The sequence below is a fragment of the Hemitrygon akajei genome, chromosome 14 (assembly GCF_048418815.1).
Source record: "Hemitrygon akajei chromosome 14, sHemAka1.3, whole genome shotgun sequence".
NCBI classification, from domain to species: Eukaryota; Metazoa; Chordata; class Chondrichthyes; order Myliobatiformes; family Dasyatidae; genus Hemitrygon; species Hemitrygon akajei.
Window position 1 is genome coordinate 1,128,848 of NC_133137.1, and position 19,158 is coordinate 1,148,005.

General features: G+C 44.2%; 1 protein-coding gene across 3 annotated transcripts in view; it reads left to right on the forward strand.

The window, feature by feature from the left end:
* Nucleotides 1–19,158, forward strand: part of LOC140738213 (sialate:O-sulfotransferase 2-like) — a 541,075-nt gene that overhangs the window by 246,018 nt on the left and 275,899 nt on the right. For 2 of the 3 annotated variants that reach the window (XM_073065319.1, XM_073065321.1), the window contains exon 2: nucleotides 16,278–17,577. In XM_073065319.1, the coding sequence (XP_072921420.1) occupies nucleotides 17,157–17,577 (421 nt within the window). In that variant the 5' untranslated portion in view covers nucleotides 16,278–17,156. Of the gene's footprint in view, nucleotides 1–16,070; nucleotides 16,085–16,277; nucleotides 17,578–19,158 lie in introns of those variants that run through there. The other variant, XM_073065320.1, reaches the window with a different exon arrangement.

Sequence of the window (19,158 nt, forward strand, 5' to 3'; positions counted from 1 at the left end):
TAGTGAGGTGATAACAGAAGGTGGTGAACGTGGGCTCACTTTTGACATTTAAGAAAAACTTGGACAGGTATATGGATGAGAGGGGTTTGGAGGGATATGGCCCAGGTGCAGGTCAGTGGGACTAGGCAGAAAAATGGTTCGGCACAGCCAAGAAGGGCCAAAAGGCCTTTTTCTGTGCTGTAATGTTCTATGTTCTATGTAGGTAGAGCTTAAAATTTTCAATACTTCAGTTCAGTTTGAGTGTATAGGTTTTTTGTTATTACGTGATAAAAATGTGGAATGCATCAATTTTTTAAAAATAATACACAACTAAATCAAAATTGTAAATAATAGCAATTGCAGACTGGTCTTTTGGCATGATTTCAATTGATTATTTCTTAGATCATAGAACAGTATTGCACAACATGGGCTTTTTGACCCACGATGTTGTGTTGACCAACATAAACCTACTCTGTAATCAATCTAACCCTCCCCTTATGCACAGCCCATAACATTTAATCTTCCATATGCCTAAAAGTCTCTTATATGCCCCTTTTATATCAGACTCTACCACCATAACCTGCAGTGCATTGCATGTACCCATCACTCTCTGTGTAAAAAAAACCTAAATTGACATCTCCCCTAATCTTTCCTCCACTCACCTTAAAAGGATTTCCTCAGGTATTTCCATTGCTGCCCTGGGAAAAAGGTGGTAGCTGCCCACTCTATCTATGTCTCCCATAATCTTATACACCTCCATCAAGTCATCTCTCATCCTTCACTCTAAAGAAAAAAAAGCCCTAGCTTACTCAATCTTTCTTTGTAAGACACATTCTCTAATCCAAGATAGCATCCTGATAAATCTCTTCTGCACCCTCTCTAAACCTTCCACATCCTTTCTATAATGAGGTAACCAGAGGTGAACAGAATGCTTCAAGAAAGTGTTCAACTTTAACAAAGTTTCTGTAGCTTTGCAACAGCCCATTGTCTTTGTTTTCCGTTTTCCACTTACCATTGCAAACCTCCATCCTTCATCATTTCCAACACTCCATTTGTGGAAGTTGCGGCATAACAGGGGTTAAGTAAAGTCTGGGCAAGATAGATTGCAGATAGAGTACAGGCAACCAAGGCAAGAAATGTCTTTAAAGAGCATAGTTTCCCTTTTTACAGCAATGAACCAGAGACGTTTGACTTACGGAGACGAAATAAGGATTATTATCAAAGGATATAAGGGACACACTCAGCAACTAGTAGACAATTACTTTACTAACATCAAAATGCCATTGATTGTTAGCTTGTATTTTCTATTGACTTTTAACACTTGTATTATGAGTGGTGAATGACCTTGCAAGTAAAGAGTTCAAGCATGCACAGTTTACTAGACCATCAATATCCATAACTGCTAGTCAATTCTGTACAAAAATGGCATTTGTCTGTTCAGACTTCAGAACAGTGTGGTGACAGGAGTCATGCCATTCACCTTGTGCAGAAGTACATTGATTGAGAAATGAGTGTGAGTTTTCAGAGTCCTGTTCATTGGCAACAACACTGATTAGCAGCTCCCACAGATGAGCAATGTTGGTGATAAAAGCCACGTATGCAAAATGAACAAGAATGTAAATTGTGTATTTGCTGCCACAGAGATTTATTATTGAAAACAAAAGCATTTTTTTTTGTTCCCCAGGTAAGCCTTGCAAATTTTAATGGTTAAAAACTAAGCATTTAGACCCTAGGGACCAGATAAGTGAGCAGGGAACATTAAGCGAATGTGAGATGTGGGAGGCATACTCATTAGGCACAAGAAAATAGATCAAAGTTTTTTCCAAAATAACTAGGTGCTAGAATGTGTGGAGCAGCAAGAAGATTTAAAGGATCCAGGTGTAACACCTACCCAACAGGCTGGTATATGTCTAGGGGAAAAGGAGATCCAGCCACTCACCAACCCCACCTCCCATACACGCAGGTGCTGTGAGAAACAAGTTTATGCCGCGCGTACACACACAATATCAAACTCACACCAGATACCATTATGGAATACACTTTAAAGATTTTAATAAAACTAAAAGAGTACTATGCAATACAGTATATATGAAGAAAAAGAAAATAAAGTAAAAGGTGCCAACTTATCAAAGTTCAGTCAGTTTAGTGCACACCGTTGGAGCTCAACCATCGAACCATTCGACCCCTCGTCGCTTGCCTCCGACCTCCACGTCCTCGCACCTGGGACCACCCCGGTGGTCGACCGAGCAGTGCAGCGCACGTCCACCTTCCTCGGAGTCTCCTTCCCGCCTCTCCTCAAAAGACTGCGAAACCCCCAAGCTCCCAGCCCCACAAGTCAAAATAACATTCCCCATTGGTTAACAAATGAATACAATCCCCATATCAGCAAGTCCAAAGCTAAACAACTGCGAGAGAAAACACTTATCAAACATAAAAGCATTCCTACTCTAGCAAACCAAAGAAGCCATTTTGATTAACATACACAATACATTGTACATTCTCCCCCCACCAGCAAATGTCATGCCCTCATGACATTACCAGAGTTCCCCAAGGCTTCTTGCAACACACAAAACCCAACCCAGGTGCAGAAAGCAGCGACATAACTACCCAGAGCAGTAGAAATCACACTCAGTTCTCCTGGCACCACATATGTCAACTGCTCTGGGGGGGCGCCTACTCCTCTGAGATCTCCGTACCCCTTCTGCCTCACTGGGCTCCCTCTTCACCTGCGAACCCTCTGCCTCGGACACCCCAGATCTACCTGTCAGATCCTCACTCCCTCCCTCACGGGGTTCCCCCCTCACCTGAGGACCCTCTGGCTCATGTTCAGGTACCACCCTCTCTCCCCCCAACGCTGGCTGTCTCTCCATCTGACCATCAACACCTTCCCTCCTCTCGCCCAACTCAGTAGGGGAAAGGCCAGGAGCCTCCTCTTCTGATACTGAAACGCCAGCGAATGGGAGCAGGGGCCACTCATCTGAGTCGTCATCTTCCGAATCGGTATCCATTCCTGGGTTAAGGACCCATCTCGGCTCTTCAGCAGCGGGCTCTTCCCTCGCTCCGCACCCTCGCAGAGTCCTTGTACTAGGCACAACCTCCCTCTCTGGCTGCTTGTCCACCCGCACCGCTTGACCCAGGGGCAGCAGGTGATTCCGATGGAGTACTTTGATAGGCCTTTTCCCATCCTCAGGTTTCACCCGGTAAACTGGCAGGTTCGGCATCTGGCTCTCTATTACATAGGGGCTGGCCGCCCATTGATCTGCCAACTTGTGCTTACCAGGGAGTCCCAAATTCTGTAAGAGGACCCGGTCACCCGGCAATAATTGGGCAAACTTCACCTTTTGATCATATCTCATCTTATTCCTCTGATTTTGTTTGGTAGCCGCCACCTCAGCCAACTCGTACATCCTTTTCAACTCTCTCCTCAAATCGGACACATACCTTAGATAGGGCTTCCCAGGTAATTCATCGGCTTCAGCCCCAAAACACAAGTCAATGGGCAACCTCGCTTCCCGCCCGAACATCAGATAATAAGGCGAGTACCCTGTAGCATCATTGTGAGTACAATTGTAACAGTGAACCAATTGTCCAATATGACGACTCCACTTATTTTTCTGCTCAATCTCCAGTGTCCCGAGCATATCTAACAGGGTCCTGTTGAACCTCTCTGGCTGAGGATCACCCTGTGGGTGATAAGGGGTAGTCCTGGATTTCTCAACCCCAAGCATAGTCAGTAATTCATGGATAAGGCGGCTCTCAAAGTCCCGCCCCTGATCGCTATGGATTCGCCTGGGAAGGCCGTAATGAACAAAATACTTCTCCCATAGCACCTTCGCCACTGTCGTCGCTTTCTGATCCTTAGTGGGAAATGCCTGAGCATAGCGAGTGTAATGATCGGTGATGACTAAGACATTCACGGTGTTGCTGGTGTCGAGCTCAATCGACAGAAAATCCATACACATCAGGTCCAGAGATCCCGCACTCTGCAAGTGCGACAGTGGAGCCGCCGACGCTGGCAGGGTCTTCCTCCGGATGCAACGACTGCATCCCCTACAGTATTCTTCGACTTCCCCCCTCATCCGGGGCCAGTAGAACTGGTCTTTGAGTAATCCATAGGTCTTTTCCACCCCCAAGCGTCCGGAATCATCATGTAGGGCCTGGAGTACAGCCTGCCGATACGCCTCCGGCAAGACCAGTTGCCAACAGTGGGGTTGGTCCGGAGGCGCCGTTACCTGGTACAAGATTTGGTTCTTTAACTTCAACCGAGACCATTCCTTCAACAACAGGGGCACGAATGGGTGTTTCGCCTTCTCAGCCAATGCCACATCCCTCTTCTGTACCGCTCTCCACACAGTGCCAAGACCCGGGTCATTTTGCTGAGCAGCTGCCACTTTCCCCGGACTCAGTTCTGGCAACTGTTTAGTCCGCAGTGTGGTCAGGTCACAGTAAGCTAGGGGTATGGCGTCGTCAAAAGCCCCCAAATGGTCCACGGCTCGCTCCAGCCTTCCTCTTCCCTCGGCCTTCACCGTGATAGCAAACTGACACATAGCCTTCACTCCAGGGGCAGGGACATTCTCCCACTCCTCATCCTTCTCCTGTTCCCCAGGCTCCCGACGTGACAAAGCATCCACATCAACATTCTTGCTTCCTGGGCGGTACCTCAGGCTGAAATCATATACCGACAAGGCCGCCAGCCACCGATGTCCTGTGGCATCCAGCTTAGCCAAAGTCAAAATATAAGTGAGAGGATTGTTATCCGTTCTCACCTCAAACTTGGCTCCGTACAGGTAATCACTCAACTTGTCCACCACCGCCCACTTCAGCGCCAGGAACTCCAACTTATGCGTGGGATAGTTTCTCTCAGATGGCGACAAGCTTCGGCTGACAAAGGCTACCGGCCTCAATGCTTTGCCATGCTCCTGGTACAGAACAGCCCCTAGACCCTCTCGGCTGGCATCCGTGTGCAGCACATATGGCTTCTGGGGATCAGCAAAAGCCAGCACCGGGGCCTGGGTCAGTGCCCTTTTCAAAGATCGGAGTGCCTCTTCACATCGATCATCCCATCTCGAGCCAAAAGGTTCTGCCTGAAATGCCCCTCTTTCCCACAGTTAAAGCACATGCTGCCCACTGCCCCTCCTCTCCTAGGACGGCCCCCGCTCCCAACCCACTGCACGGGCCGCCCCCAGGAGTGAGTACCTTCCCTGTTCTTCCCCTCCAGAGGGGGGTCCCTACTCCCCTGGGGGTTTTCAGTCCTCCACCCAGCCACCACTTCCTGTATCGCTGAGGCTCGCTCCCGGTGGCCCGAGCCCCTTTTCCACCCCAACGCTCTCTCTTCCTCCCGCACCTCTCTAATCAGTTGCCCGAATGATGGAGGGATCCCTTTCTATAAGCCTGTCAGATAGTCCACGCCGCCTTGTCCTCCTTCAGAGAGCCACTGAATAACTGACTCATCCTCACGCTAGCCACGTCAGGCGCCTTCACTACCCCCCGGCGCTGCAACCCCGTAAGCATCCCCTCCATCCGAAATATGTACTCGGAGAGCTTTTCCCCTCTCCGTTGTTCCAGGCGTGGGAACTCTGCTAAAAGCAGCCAGGGTTCCCCGACAACCCAAATGTTCCCTCCAAAACCTCTATACATTCCTCCACTGAAACCCCAGGCTTTTCAGCTTTCAACTCCCGGACTGTTTTGGCTGCCGAACCCCTCAAACTTCCCACCAATCGCTGCCTCTTCTCCTCCTCCGAGCCTGGCCACTCCTCTAATATCAAAGACGTATGCTCGATCCAGGTCTCATAGTCCACCTCCCCGTCCAGAGTGGGCTTGGCTCCGGAGAGCACCCCCAGTTTCAGCCGGGGCCTCTCGGCCGCTCCCACCAGGGAGTTAAGTGCGGCTGCCAGCTCCGTGGCTTCCACCCTACCTGGGGGGCGGGGCCTAGTCACGCCTTCCCCCTCTGACCCCCCTTTACTAGTGACGGGCACCTCTCTGGGGGCCACCTCTAGCTCTAGCTCCTCCTCCGGTGTCTCATCATCCTCATCCTCGGAGAAGGTGTGGAGCCCCCACAGCCCCGCCTCCCCCAGAACACTGACCTTCACTGGCAGTTCCAACGTCATGACGTCAGCACTCGTATGAACCAACACCCAACTAGACTCTACCTCTTTACCACACCGTCTAGCTACCAATTCTACCTGCCCAATACCGTTTACCAAACTTAACCCCCGCACTAACGCATCTTCCGAAACTCGAAAATCCACCCCGCTCACTACACAGGCATACTACACCGGTACATCTTCCAACTCGCACCAGTTAACAATCTTAACTCTGTCCATCTCCGCTCTGCTGCCTGCGCGATTCCACAGCACCTGACAATCCAATCCCAGATGAGCCCCCACAAATCTAACACTTACCCAATAGGCTGGTATACGTCTAGGGGGAAAAGGAGATCCAGCCACTCACCAACCCCACATCCCGTACATGCAGGTGCTGTGAGAATCAAGTTTATGCCGTGCGTGCACACACAATATCAAACTCACACCAGATACCGTTATGGAATACACTTTAAAGATTTTACTAAAACTAAAAGAGTACTATGCAATACAGTATATATGAAGGAAAAGAAAATAAAGTAAAAGACACCAACTTATCAAAGTTCAGTCAGTTTAGTGCACATTGTTGGAGCTCAACCATTGAACCATTTGACCCCTTGTCGCTTGCCTCCGACCTCCACGTCCTCGCACCTGGGACCACCCCAGTGGTCGACCCAGCAGTGCAGTGCACGTCCACCTTCCTCGGCATCTCCTTCCCGCCTCTCCTGAAAAGACCGCAAAACCCCCAAGCTCCCAGCCTCACAAGACAAAATAACATTCCCCATTGGTTAAAAAATGAATACAATCCCCATATCAGCAAGTCCAAAGCTAAACAACTGCAAGAGAAAACACTTATCAAACATAAAAGCATTCCTACTCTAGCAAACCAAAGAAGCCATTTTGATTAACATACACAATACATTGTACACAGGTCTAACAGTCATGAAAGACTAGCAGACATTAACATGATGCAATTAAAGAGGCTAATGGACCCTCATCTCAATGTGATAAAAGGAGGGAGAGAGTAAATGACTGCTATATAAATATCTAGTCTGAACCCATCTGGAACACTGCAGACTATTGAGATGAGTCTGAAGAATAAAACATTGGACTGGAAGTGAGCTAATTCATTCAGGGAAGTTACTGGAAACTCAGAGATTTACTGCCTGTTCCTAATTGCATCAGGAAGCAGTTAGTTATGATTTCAACACAGACCAAATCACCTAGGATGTGATAAAGGGTCTTCAATCTAAAATGTTCATAGTGTCCTGTTTCACAAATGCTGAGTGTTTTTGGCATTTTCTGCTTATTTTTTGAATTTACAGCATCAGCATTTTTTCAGACTTTTAAGAGTAACAGATAATTTTCTTTAAAATATGATTGTGGTGTATTTATAGCAATCAGATAATTTCATACTGCTGATATTTTCAATTTCAATTCCAAATTCAACTGAACTGAAATATCCCGTTTTCTGAGCTGATATTTGAACTTAGGACTCTTGATCCATGCTGCAGAACTCCAGCTGCTATTCAATTGACATAGGCAATGTACCACTGGAACCCAAGATTACTGGGTTCACATTGTTCACTTTTGGGAGACTGGTTCCCTTTCTGAGGCTTTTATTGCTGAGTATAGTGATTGAGGGTGATCTGATAGAGATTTCCCAGGTGAATGGGGTGGAACTACTGTCTGCTGTTAAAAGGCGGTTGGATAAATATCTAAAAGGGAAGAGTTTTCAGGCGTTACGAACCCCGTAACTGGGTCACTTACCAGCAAAGGTAGAGAGGTCCGTTGAAGTCTGATGGTACTATTTTTAACAGTATTTATTAGTAAAAATACACAAAAATAATATCAATGCAAGCATACAGATAATATACGTTGTCAATACTAAATATAAAAGTGCAGGTATAATAATAATCAATAAGAAATAAGCTCTATCGTTGTCTAGGGGATAATGTATTGCCCGTTGGAAATATAAAAGTCACTCAGTTCATTCAGGCTGCAGCCTTTGGTTGGAGTCAAGAGAGATTTTTAGAAAACTTGCCGGCTTTCCTTTTTATGATTTCGATCCTTCGGAATTTCGTTGTTGTGGCCTCTTCTTTAGCTAAGCCGTTCTTCCGTGGTAAGCCTGCCAATTCCCAGGCAAGGGAAAAGGATGCACGCGAGCCCCACCGGCTGTCGTTATTAAATGCTGTCACGGGATTTCTAGCATTTCTCCTGGTGTGTCTGAAGGGGTTGTTCCCCAGACCCTCTTTTATCCTTACTCACGGGGTCTCAGATGTCAATCAGGTTGGGATGATGCAATCCCTCAACCAGCCCACTCTGGTCATCTCCTGAGGGCTTCAATGAATAGTACAGTACTCAATACACAATTCTGTCTCCAAGAGACAATGGCCGTTATCAGTGGTTCCGTCTTGCTGAGGCCAGGACACATTCCAAACCCTGTGTATTCTGGACGTCTCTCTCTCATTTCCTGGGTCCCAGACCCGAATTAATAGCGATCTTGCGATTCTCAAAAAGGAGGGGGGTGACTCTGTACCCTTCGGCCCCTCAGAGTTGTTGCACATTCGTAACACAGGGCAATGTGGGAAAGGGTGGAGGACATGGACTGGCAGGGTTTTCTCTTAAGTGGAGTCTGCATGAAGTTGAAAAACTAAAAGGATTCCTTCCAAACATGATTATATAAATTCCTCCAGCCCACGATAAGGGGACATAATGCATATGGAACTCAGCTATCAGAGGACATCCTTTTATTCAATGGAGATGAAAAACTGGGTGTCATTTGAAAAGCAAGTCCCTGATGTAAGTTCAGTTCAATTCCTCAGGCATGTGACATGAGGTATCAGCATGGAAACGAGAACTTCAACTCAAATGGTCCATACTGACTAAGATTCTCTTCTATATTAGTCCCTTTAACCAGCATTAGGTCCACATCCTTCTAAAACTTTCCTATCCCTGTACCTATCCATCTAGCTTTTAAGTGTTGTTAATGTACCTGCCTGTACCACTTCCTCTGGCAGCTCATTCCATTTCTTTAACATCTTCTGGGTAAAGATATTTTGACAAACCACACAAAATGCTGGAGCAGTTTGGCAGGCCAGGCAGCATCTATGGAAAAGAGCAAATAGTTGATGTTTCGGGCCAAGACCCTTCATCAGGATTGTTTGCCCAAAATGCCAACTCTTTGCTTTTTTCCATAGATGCTCTCTGGTTTACTGAGTTGCTCCAGCATTTTGTGTGTGTTGCTTGCATTTCCAGCATCTTCAGATTTTCTCTTGTTGGTGAATAATATTTTGACTCTCATTTTTCTAATAAATTTCTCCACTCTCACCTTAAACCTATGCCCTCTAATTCTTGATTCCCCAACCCTGGGGAAAAGAATGTGTACATTCAGCCTATCTATGCTCCTCATAATTGTATACACCGCTATAAGAGTACTTCACACTCTCCTTCCTGCACTCAGATGATGAAGAAGTCCCAACATGCTCATCTTCTGTCCATAACCCAAAATTTCTAGTCCTAGCATCACCCATATGAAAACACTAACCATGATGTCTTACAGCACCAGTGATTGGAGGATTGGGGTTTAATGCCCATTGCTGTCAGTGTATACATTCTCCCCATGTGGGTTTCCTCTGGGTGCTCCCGTTTCCTCCCAAATTCCAGAAGTTATACTGGTTGGGGTTAGTAAGGTTAGTGTATATCGGTCAGTGATGCAAATGACTTATTTCACTGGATATTTCAACATTTTGATGCACATGTGATAAATAAAGCGAATCAGATTTATTATCTCTGACATATGTCATGAATGTTGCAAGGGGCGACTGAGGAGAATCCAAGTGCAGGACACCGGCACATTGACTGGGTTGGGGACGCTGGTATAGACGTGAATGTAGAACAGCAAATCGGAGGAATCTTGACAAGGAGATGGGATTTACAGGGACTATCTTGAAACTAGAGCTGACTTAGAACTAATGGTTCTAATCGGAAAAACGAACGAAGTATCACACAAGAATAGACCAACAAACTGGCAACCTGTGATAGTGACGCCATTGTACTTATTTCACAGTCTCTGATGAAAACCAGTTGTACTGTAATTAAGTAAACTAGCAGCAATTGGAAATCTAATGACTGAAATTAGGGCATAATCAGGGAGAAAGAAGCATTAAAGGGGAACAGCCAAACAGAACCATGACAATGAAATTTATTGTTTTAGGGTAGCAGTACAGCACAATACTTAAAATATAATATCAGAATCAGGTTTATTGTCACTGGCAAGTAACGTGAAATTTGCTAACTTAATAGCAGCAGTTCAATGTAATATATAATATAGAAGAGAAAAAAATAAAAATAATAATAATAAATAAGTAAATCAATTACAGTATACGTATATTGAATAAATTTAAAAATGTGCAAAAAATCAGAAATACTGTATATTAAAAAAAGCAAGGTAGTGTCCAAGGGTTCAATGTTCATTTAGGAATCGGATGGTAGAGGGAAAGAAGCTGTTCCTGAATCGCTGAGTGTGTGCCTTCAGGCTTCTGTACTTCCTACCTGATGGTAACAATGAGAAAAGTGCACACCCTGGATGCTGAAGGTCCTTAATAATGGACGCTGCCTTTCTGAGACATCTCCCTGACGATGTCCTGGGTAGTTTGTGGACTAGTACCCAAGATGGAGCAGACTAGATTTACAACCCTCTGCAGCTTCTTTCAGTCCTGTGCAGCAGCCACATCATCACCCCATACCAGACAGCAATGCAGCCTGTCAGAATGCTCACTACGGTACATCTATAGAGGTTTTTGAGTGTATTTGTTGACATGCCAAATCTCTTCAAATTCCTAATGAATTATGACCGCTGTCTTGCCTTCTTTATAGCTACATCAATATGTTGGGACCAGGTTAGATCCTCAGAGATCTTGACACCCAGGAACTTGAAACTGCTCATTCTCTCCACTTCTGATCAGTCTATGAGGATTGGTATGTGTTCCTTCGTCTTACCCTTCCTGAAGTCCACAATCAGCTCTTTCGTCTTTCTGATGTTGAGTGCCAGTTTGCTGCTGCGGCACCACTTCACTAGTTGGCATATCTCACTCCTGTTCACCCTCTCATCACCACCTGAGATTCTACCAACAATGGTATTATCATCAGCAAATTTACAAATGGTATTTGAGCTATGCCTAGCCACACAGTCATGTGTGTATAGAGAGTAGAGCAGTGGGCTAAGCACCCGCCCCTGAGGTGTGTCAGTGTTGATCGTCAGCAAGGAGGGTATGTTATCACCAATCCGCACAAATTGTTTTCCAGTTAGGAAGTCGAGGATTCAATTGCAGAGGGGGGTACAGAGGCCCAGGTTCTACAACTTCTCAATCAGGATGGTGAGAATGATGGTATAAAATGCTAAGCTATAGTCAATGAACAGCATCCTGATATAGGTGTTTGTGTTGTCCAGGTGGTCTAAAGCCTTATGGAGAGCCATTGAGATTGTGTCTGCTGTTGACCTATTGAGGGGATAGGCAAGTTGCAATGGGTCCAGGTCCTTGCTGGGGCAGGAATTCAGTCTAGTCATGACCAACCTCTCAAAGCATTTCATCACTGTAGATATGTATTTGGAAGCATTATAAAACGTTTCCAAATTACAAATCATTTCCAAAGCACAAAACATAAAGGCATAAAGCATTTCTGAAACATAGGGGCAAAAGATTCCTGAACACAAAAGATTTCCAAAGCATAGTTACAATTCCTATACACTCAAAAGACATACTAAGATGCAGTTGAACATGTCATCCGTTGCAAAAAAAAATGGAAGCTGGAGGAATAGATTCAATGGGTTTTTTTCAGGCTTCTTCTTTATATTCTTTACTTCATTCCTAATAAGCTTGACCTTCTCTTTACATTTATACCCTTTTCATCCACTTGTATGACTTCACAAGCATAGGATCCTCTTTTAACACAAATGATCTAAAAGCATTTTTTAGAGACATAGATCTGAGCTTACTGTAGATTAAGCTTAGCTTAATTTTTCACAATTCAAAGTTAATGCTGTAAAGCTAACTTCTCTTGAGTACATAAAACTCTCAATAACAAACACATTAGTTATTGATATGCTAAATGATATTATCCATCAGTTCTCAAGCTTTGTTGAAATAAGCAATTCAAGAGTCTGCTTGTCTGTTTGAAACAGCCAAATTTAAACAACCCTTTGTCTTCCCTCTATGTTGAGCAGTAATAAAGCAGGTGCAGTGACTAGCATCTGCTTCTACACAGAGTGTCTGCAAAATAGAGAGCTTGTTTGCAAAGCTGTACTTTCAAGTTCAAGCTGATTACTGCTTTCCATTTACATTTTAAGAACTGAAGACTGACTTCCATTTATGAACATAAGTTAAACAAACTGTTAGTTGGAAGTTTACTTACAAGTATTTGTAATCATTCAAGGGTCAGCTAAGTTTAGAAAGCAAGGTTAGCAGAAAACCAAGAACTGAATATCTATTGCAGTGCAGGTGTACCTAATAAAGTAGCCACTGTGTGTGTGTGTGTGTGTGTGTGTGTGTGTGTGTGTGTGTGTGTGTGTGTGTGTGTGTGTGTGTGTGTGTGTGTGTGTGTGTGTGTGTGTGTTTCTTGTGCGCTTTCTTCGCTTTCTTGTGTTGTTTTGCAGAGATAATCCAATTGGGGCCTATGTTTTTCTGGTAGCAATCCAAGTTAGTGAATGCGATAATGAAACTACATTCAATATCTGCCTCAAAGAGGCATGGGTCAGCATTACAAAGACTGCTGAATATGGGTTATAGCTTATAGCATTGTCCTTCTGCGCTTATTTCTTTATAAGCTATAAGTGCGGCACAGCAACGCATCTTCTACGAGGACCGCAGAATCAAGTTTTGTTATCAATGGCTTAAAAGATGTGAAATTTGTGGCTTTGTGGCAGGAGTGCACTGCAAAGACATAAAAAATAAATTGATAGTGCAAACAATAAGGAATAAAGAGGCAGCATTATTGGGTTCATGAACCATTCAGAAATCAGATTGTAGAGGGGCAAAAGCTGTTCCTGAATCATTGAATGTTGGTCTTCAGGCTCCTGTACTTCCTCCCACATGGTGTTTATGAGGAGTGGACCTGCCTTAGATGGTGAGGGACCTTAATGATCGATGCCATTTTCTAAAGGTATTGCTCTTTGATAATGGTCTGAATAATACTACCTCACTAATTCTTTCTGTTACATTAGCTATTTATACAAAAAAAGAATAATGAGATATTATTAATGTGTTCATGGAATGCTCAGAAATCTGATGGCAGGTGCAAACAAGCTGTTCCTAAAGTACTAAGAAAAGGTTTTCAACATCCCGACCTCTCTCTGATGGTAGTAACAAGAGGAGGCATGTCCCTGATGGGGAGGGTCTTAGTGATGGATGCTGCCTTTTGATGTGCTGCCTTCTCAAGGCATCATCTCTTGAAGATGTCCTTGATGATGAGGAGGGATGGAACTGGTTGAGTCTCCAACCATCTGCAGCCTCTTGTGATCCTATGCATTGAAAGCTCCACATCAGGTTGAGATGCAACCAGTCAGAATGCTCCAGCCACCCTACATCTGTAGAAATTGGCAAGAGTCTTTGCCAAGTTTCCTCAGACTCCTTATAAAGTAGAGCCGCTGTAAAGTCTATACGGTAGAACCTTCAAACAAACAAGAAGAGAGGACTGAATCAACTGTTTTCTATAAACGTAGCACAAGAAATAAACATTTCAGATTGAAACTACACTAATAGGGAGAAATGTCCTTACTCAAGCAGGGAAGCACTTGTGCAATTGTTGGTGAGACCACACCAGAAGTACTGCATACAGGTTCTAAACAAAGGTACTCTTGCACTTGCGGGATGGGAGTGAATGTTTACCAGCTTCGTTCTTGGATGAAAGAGTTATTTTAAAATGAAATATCAGATAGGTTTGTCCTTACTGTGAAGTTTAAAGTATAGGAGTGTCTGTATACAAACATATATTTTAAGAAGGATTGATAGAGTAGAGGTCAAGGAGTCCTATATCCTTGTTGGGGACTGTACAACAGAGATGTAGTTTTATAAGGTGGAAGTCACTTATTTGGTAAGAAAGTGAAGAGGAATTCCTTCCGCAGTACTTCTGAAGGTTTTCGGCCTGAAACATTGACTATACTCTTTTCCATAGATGCTGCCTGACCTGCTGAGTTCCTCCAGCATTTTGTGTGTGTTGCAGGAATTTCTTCTCTCTCAAGGTGATGAATCTTTGGAATTTCTACCGCAGAGAGCAATGTTGGCAGATCATTGAATTAAGTTCAAGTTTAACTTCAGCTTTAATTGTCCTTCAACCATGTAGATGCATACAGCTAAATGAAGCAGCATTTCTCAGGCAAATGACAATACAGTACATTCACTTACAGACAGCACACAGTACATATAATTACGATGCAATAACCCATACAGACACAAAGTAATATTGGAATAAGTCCCTGACCTGCTTGGCCTGTAGATTAACAGTGCATGAAATGTCCTGGAGCCACATTTCTGCAATGACAAGAACATAGCAGTTCCTCATCTCTCAATGAGTCAGCTGCAAATGAAGCCAATCCAGCCGTTCTTCCAGGGAATATGTACCATATGGAGAAAGGTTTTGTACACTTGAGGGATTGAGCAGGGTCAAGAACTTGAGGCACAGAATCTATCATGATCTCACTGAAGAGGAGGATAGACCCAAGGGACTGTGTGGTTTGTTCCTGCTACTGTTGTATATTCTCAGTCAAATACAGCATGATGGCCATAATTTTATTGGAATTGCTGACATTTTACAAATTTGTTAACAACTGGAAAATGCATCCCTTGATCAATAAAGGTAATTTCCTCTTTAAGTTATAAATTGGCAATTGCCATAATTCAGAAACACATGAGATTCTGCAGTTGCTTGAAATATTGAGTAGCACACACTCAGTATTCTGCTGGAGGAAATCAACAAGTCAGGCAGTATCAATGGAGGGAAATGAACAGTCATCACTACAAGCCAAGAGCCTTCATCTAGGCTGGAAAGGAAAGGGGATAGTAACCAGAATAAGAAGGTGGAGGGAAGGAAAAAGAATATAAGCTGGCAGGTGATCAGTGAGACCAGGTGAGGGGGGAGGTGGAATGAAGTGAGATGTTGGAGGTTAGAGGTGGAAGAGGTAAAAGGTTGAAGAAGAAGCAATATAATAGGAGAGGACAGTGGACCATGGAAGAAAGGGAAGAAGGAGGGGAGATGATAGGCAGGCAGGCAGGTGAGAAGGAGGTGGAAGGCTTCTTACTTGATCTTCTTCCCCACCCCCCACTCATCCTCCTTCCCCATCACCTGGACTCACCTATCACCAGCTTGTGCTCCTTACCCTCTCCCCAACTTATACTGGCCTCTGCCCTTTTCCTTTCCATTTCTGATGAAGGGGCTTAACCCAAAAATGTCAACCCAAAATATTCCCCTCCATGCTGACTGAAATGCTGAGTTCCTTTAACATTTTGTGTTAGCTCAAAAAAGCTATATTTCCTTGTTTTTTTCTCACTTTCTCTCTCACCTTCTCTCTCCCTCTCCCTTTCTCTTTCTCTCTTCCTCTCCCCTCTCCCCTCTACCCATTCCCCTTCCCCTTCCTCCCTCTTTCCCACTCTCCCCTCCTCTCCCTTTGCCCCCTATTCCCCACTCCCTCTCTCCCCCTCTGCCTCTGCACAGGTCACTGCATTTTAAAAAAAAAAATTCTGTGCCCAGAGCTGCACTCCCAGGATCACAAGGAACTGCAGCGAGTTGTGGGCACAGATTAATCCATCACCTAGATGAATCTCCTCTTCTTTCACTCCTTCTACACTTCCCACTACCTCGGGAAAGCAGCCAATAAAATCAAAAACTTCTCCCACCTCAGACATTCTCTGGTCTCCCCCCTTCCATCGGGCAGAAGATACAAAACTCTGAAAGCATCTGCCACAATGTTGAAGGATGACTTCTATCCCACTGTTATCAGACTCTTAAATGGACTTCTCATAATCGAAAAGGTGAATTCTTGATCTCCCAGTCTACCTTATGATAGCCCCCGCACTTTATTTGTCTACTTTCTCTGTTGTAGGTACACTATGTTCTGCATTCTGTTTTAAGTGTGGTGTGTTTGGATCTTGTGCTTTTCTCTGCATCTCATTACATGTTACAATAATGAACCAATGCCAATACCATTGTTCTGTTCTCTTGCAGCGGCTAATCCTTTGCCAACTGACGGAATGAGCATCAAGCTGATGAAGAGAGAGTGCCTTGGATTTGCTGCTTCTTACCCCTAAGTCTACCTCGTCTGTGATCTTAGCAAGCTTCATTTGTATGAAAGGAAAGGCGTGTGGCGATGGGAGGGAATTTTTTTGGGGGGTGATGAGTGGGAAGCGGCATCTAGGGGGATGAGCACCACAGGAAAGAAAAGATGCCCGCAAGAATGCTGCGTGTGAGATTCAAAGGGAAATTGAGAAACGTGTCTATTCATCCACTTTTAAGCCGTCTCCACTCTCGTGATTTTCCAGATAAACATTCTCTGTCACAAGTCTCCCTCGGCTTCCGAAGAATTTAAACAGGGAAAAGATATAAAAATACTCTGCTAAGACAGACCCCGAGTAGAATATAACATTACAGCCTGCTCAACCAAACACTATCTCAGTAGATAGAAATTTGGTGAACTGGATAACCATCTTCAGGTGGACTGTTGGTGGGGGTAAGGACAGTGGAGCCAGGTTTAGTGGAGGAAGGATTTGCATCGGGTTTGTCCCTTACTGATGGCAGGACACTATTAATTCCCTGAATTTGACAACGATATTGACTACATTGTAAGTGATTGGCTGGGAGATTTGTGAGGCTCATTTGGTGACTCTGTCCTAATATTGAATGGAGGAACAAGGCACAAAACAGTTGAAGCACAAAGTTGGAAGAAAATAGTTGCAGAGCAACAGGACAATCGTGTGATTCCTCTGGCTCTGGATTACAAAATATTTTGTATGTTTTTTTTGCGTGAAATGCTTGTCTGAAATATCCATATTTTTATATTCACTGTCCTGAAGTTACGACACACTTAAGGAAGGTTATGTATTGGGAATGGCCAGATTAGCGATCAAGATACATCGCTGTTTCCGCAGAAAGCCTTTGCGTTTCTTTACCTTTATCATGGTTTACCTCATGGCTGGAAGTCTGGTGTTCCTGCACTCGGGCTTTGTGGAGGACAGCACCATTACTGGGAGGGCCTCACCACATGGAGAGGGGACAGCTCACACAGCCCTGGGTGCCCCTCATGGCCTGCAACAGTTCTCCTTCCTGCCCTTTGGAAGGTCACACAAGGAGGCATCAGAGAAGAAGCAGTGGCCAGAGGAGCTCCCAGCCCTACCCAGGAGATACGGACCTCCGTGGTTGAAACCAGTTTCGCAAGACGCTCTGGACAAGCTGAGGTCTGGGGAGCACATCGGCAGCTGGAGTCGGGCGCTAAAGGGGAAAATGTCAAGGGACCAGGAGGAGAACCGAGGTGGGTGAGATCCTTCATCAGGAATAGTTGCTCTTGCACCTCTCCTTTCCTTTATAGGAGTAGAATGTGTGGAGGGTGATAGCAAACCGATCTCATCTTCTCACAAACTTGCTGAGGAATTGAAACACAATGCCAGAGGAACTCAGCAGGTCAAGCAATGTCTGCAGAGAGAAATGGAGGATCAATGAAAGAGTAGAGGGAATATGGCCGGTATAAAGAGAAAGGGCTGGAGCAGGAACAAGCAGGCAATAGGTGGCTCCAGATTTGGATGGGGTGACAGGCTGGTGGAGGAATTAGAATCAGGTTTAATATCACTGGCATATGTCATGAAATTTGTTGTTTTATGGCAGCAGTATATTGCAATACATAAAAATAAAAACAAGCTATAAATTACAATAAGAAATACATATATATAAAATTTTAAAAAATTAATAGAGTGGGAATAGTGACAGAGGTTGAAAGATGTTATTTGGAAGTGATAAGATGCTGTGGATGTTGGAATCTGATAGGAGAGGAAGATGGAGAATGTAATAAAGAAAATGGCACTTTGTTCCATGATCTACCTTCTTCTCCAATCAGATTCCCACCATCTGCAGCCCTTTGCTTCCTCCACCCATCAACTCTCAACCTCTGTCACTATTCCCACTCTCCCCTGCTCTGTCTGCCTCACCTGGATCTACCTATCACCTGCCAACTTTTGCTCCAGTCCTTCCCCTCATCTCCGTATACCGGCAATCTGCTCTCTACTCTTTCAGTCCAGATGTAGAATTTTCACCCAAGATGTCAACTGTCCATTTTTCTCCATAGAATATGCCTGACCTGCTGTGTCCTTCCAGATTTTAGTGTGTTACATTAATTAGAGTCCACTTATGTTTCCATTGCAGCTCCCAGCCCTCCACATCCAACCAATCACAATAATCTTCATCATGGATGTGAATACCTTCCCTTTTGAATATATCTTTTAATTCCTCTCTGCCTTTGTACATGGTAGCAAACTCCAGATCCTTTTAAAACCTTTGTTCAACTATTGTCTGCCTACCAAAGCTGGATTATTAGTGCAACATAACCCCAGGGTGCGTACTTTTCTGTCTGTACACTGAATTTGGTTTGTGACTCAGCTGTATTGTTTTGGACCTCTCTTGCATTCATGTGGATCCATTTTGATCTCTGAGCTGAATTATTAATGGCCATAATATCACTGTTACAGTTTATGGTAATCCTGCATTAAATTACTTGCTTGTGATGACTCATTTTAATGAATTTATATTGCATTACATGAGTGACCTAATAATACTCTAATGGATACAAAACAGGTCACCAGAAATAACAATCCCACTGATCCATCTGCCCATTAAATTCTCGATCATTTTTCCTCCCAGCAGAAATGCAATGCATTCTGTTTTGAATCTATGTGTATAATCTTTTGAAGTGACTTTATTTAGGAATTTATTTATTTTATTAGAGGTACAGTATGTATCTCTGTTGGGTTCTTCCGGACCAATGAACTTTGAGAAATTTCACTTTGAAAAAATGGGATGTGATTCGATTAAATTTTCATCCAGAGCCTGTTGGATTGCATTT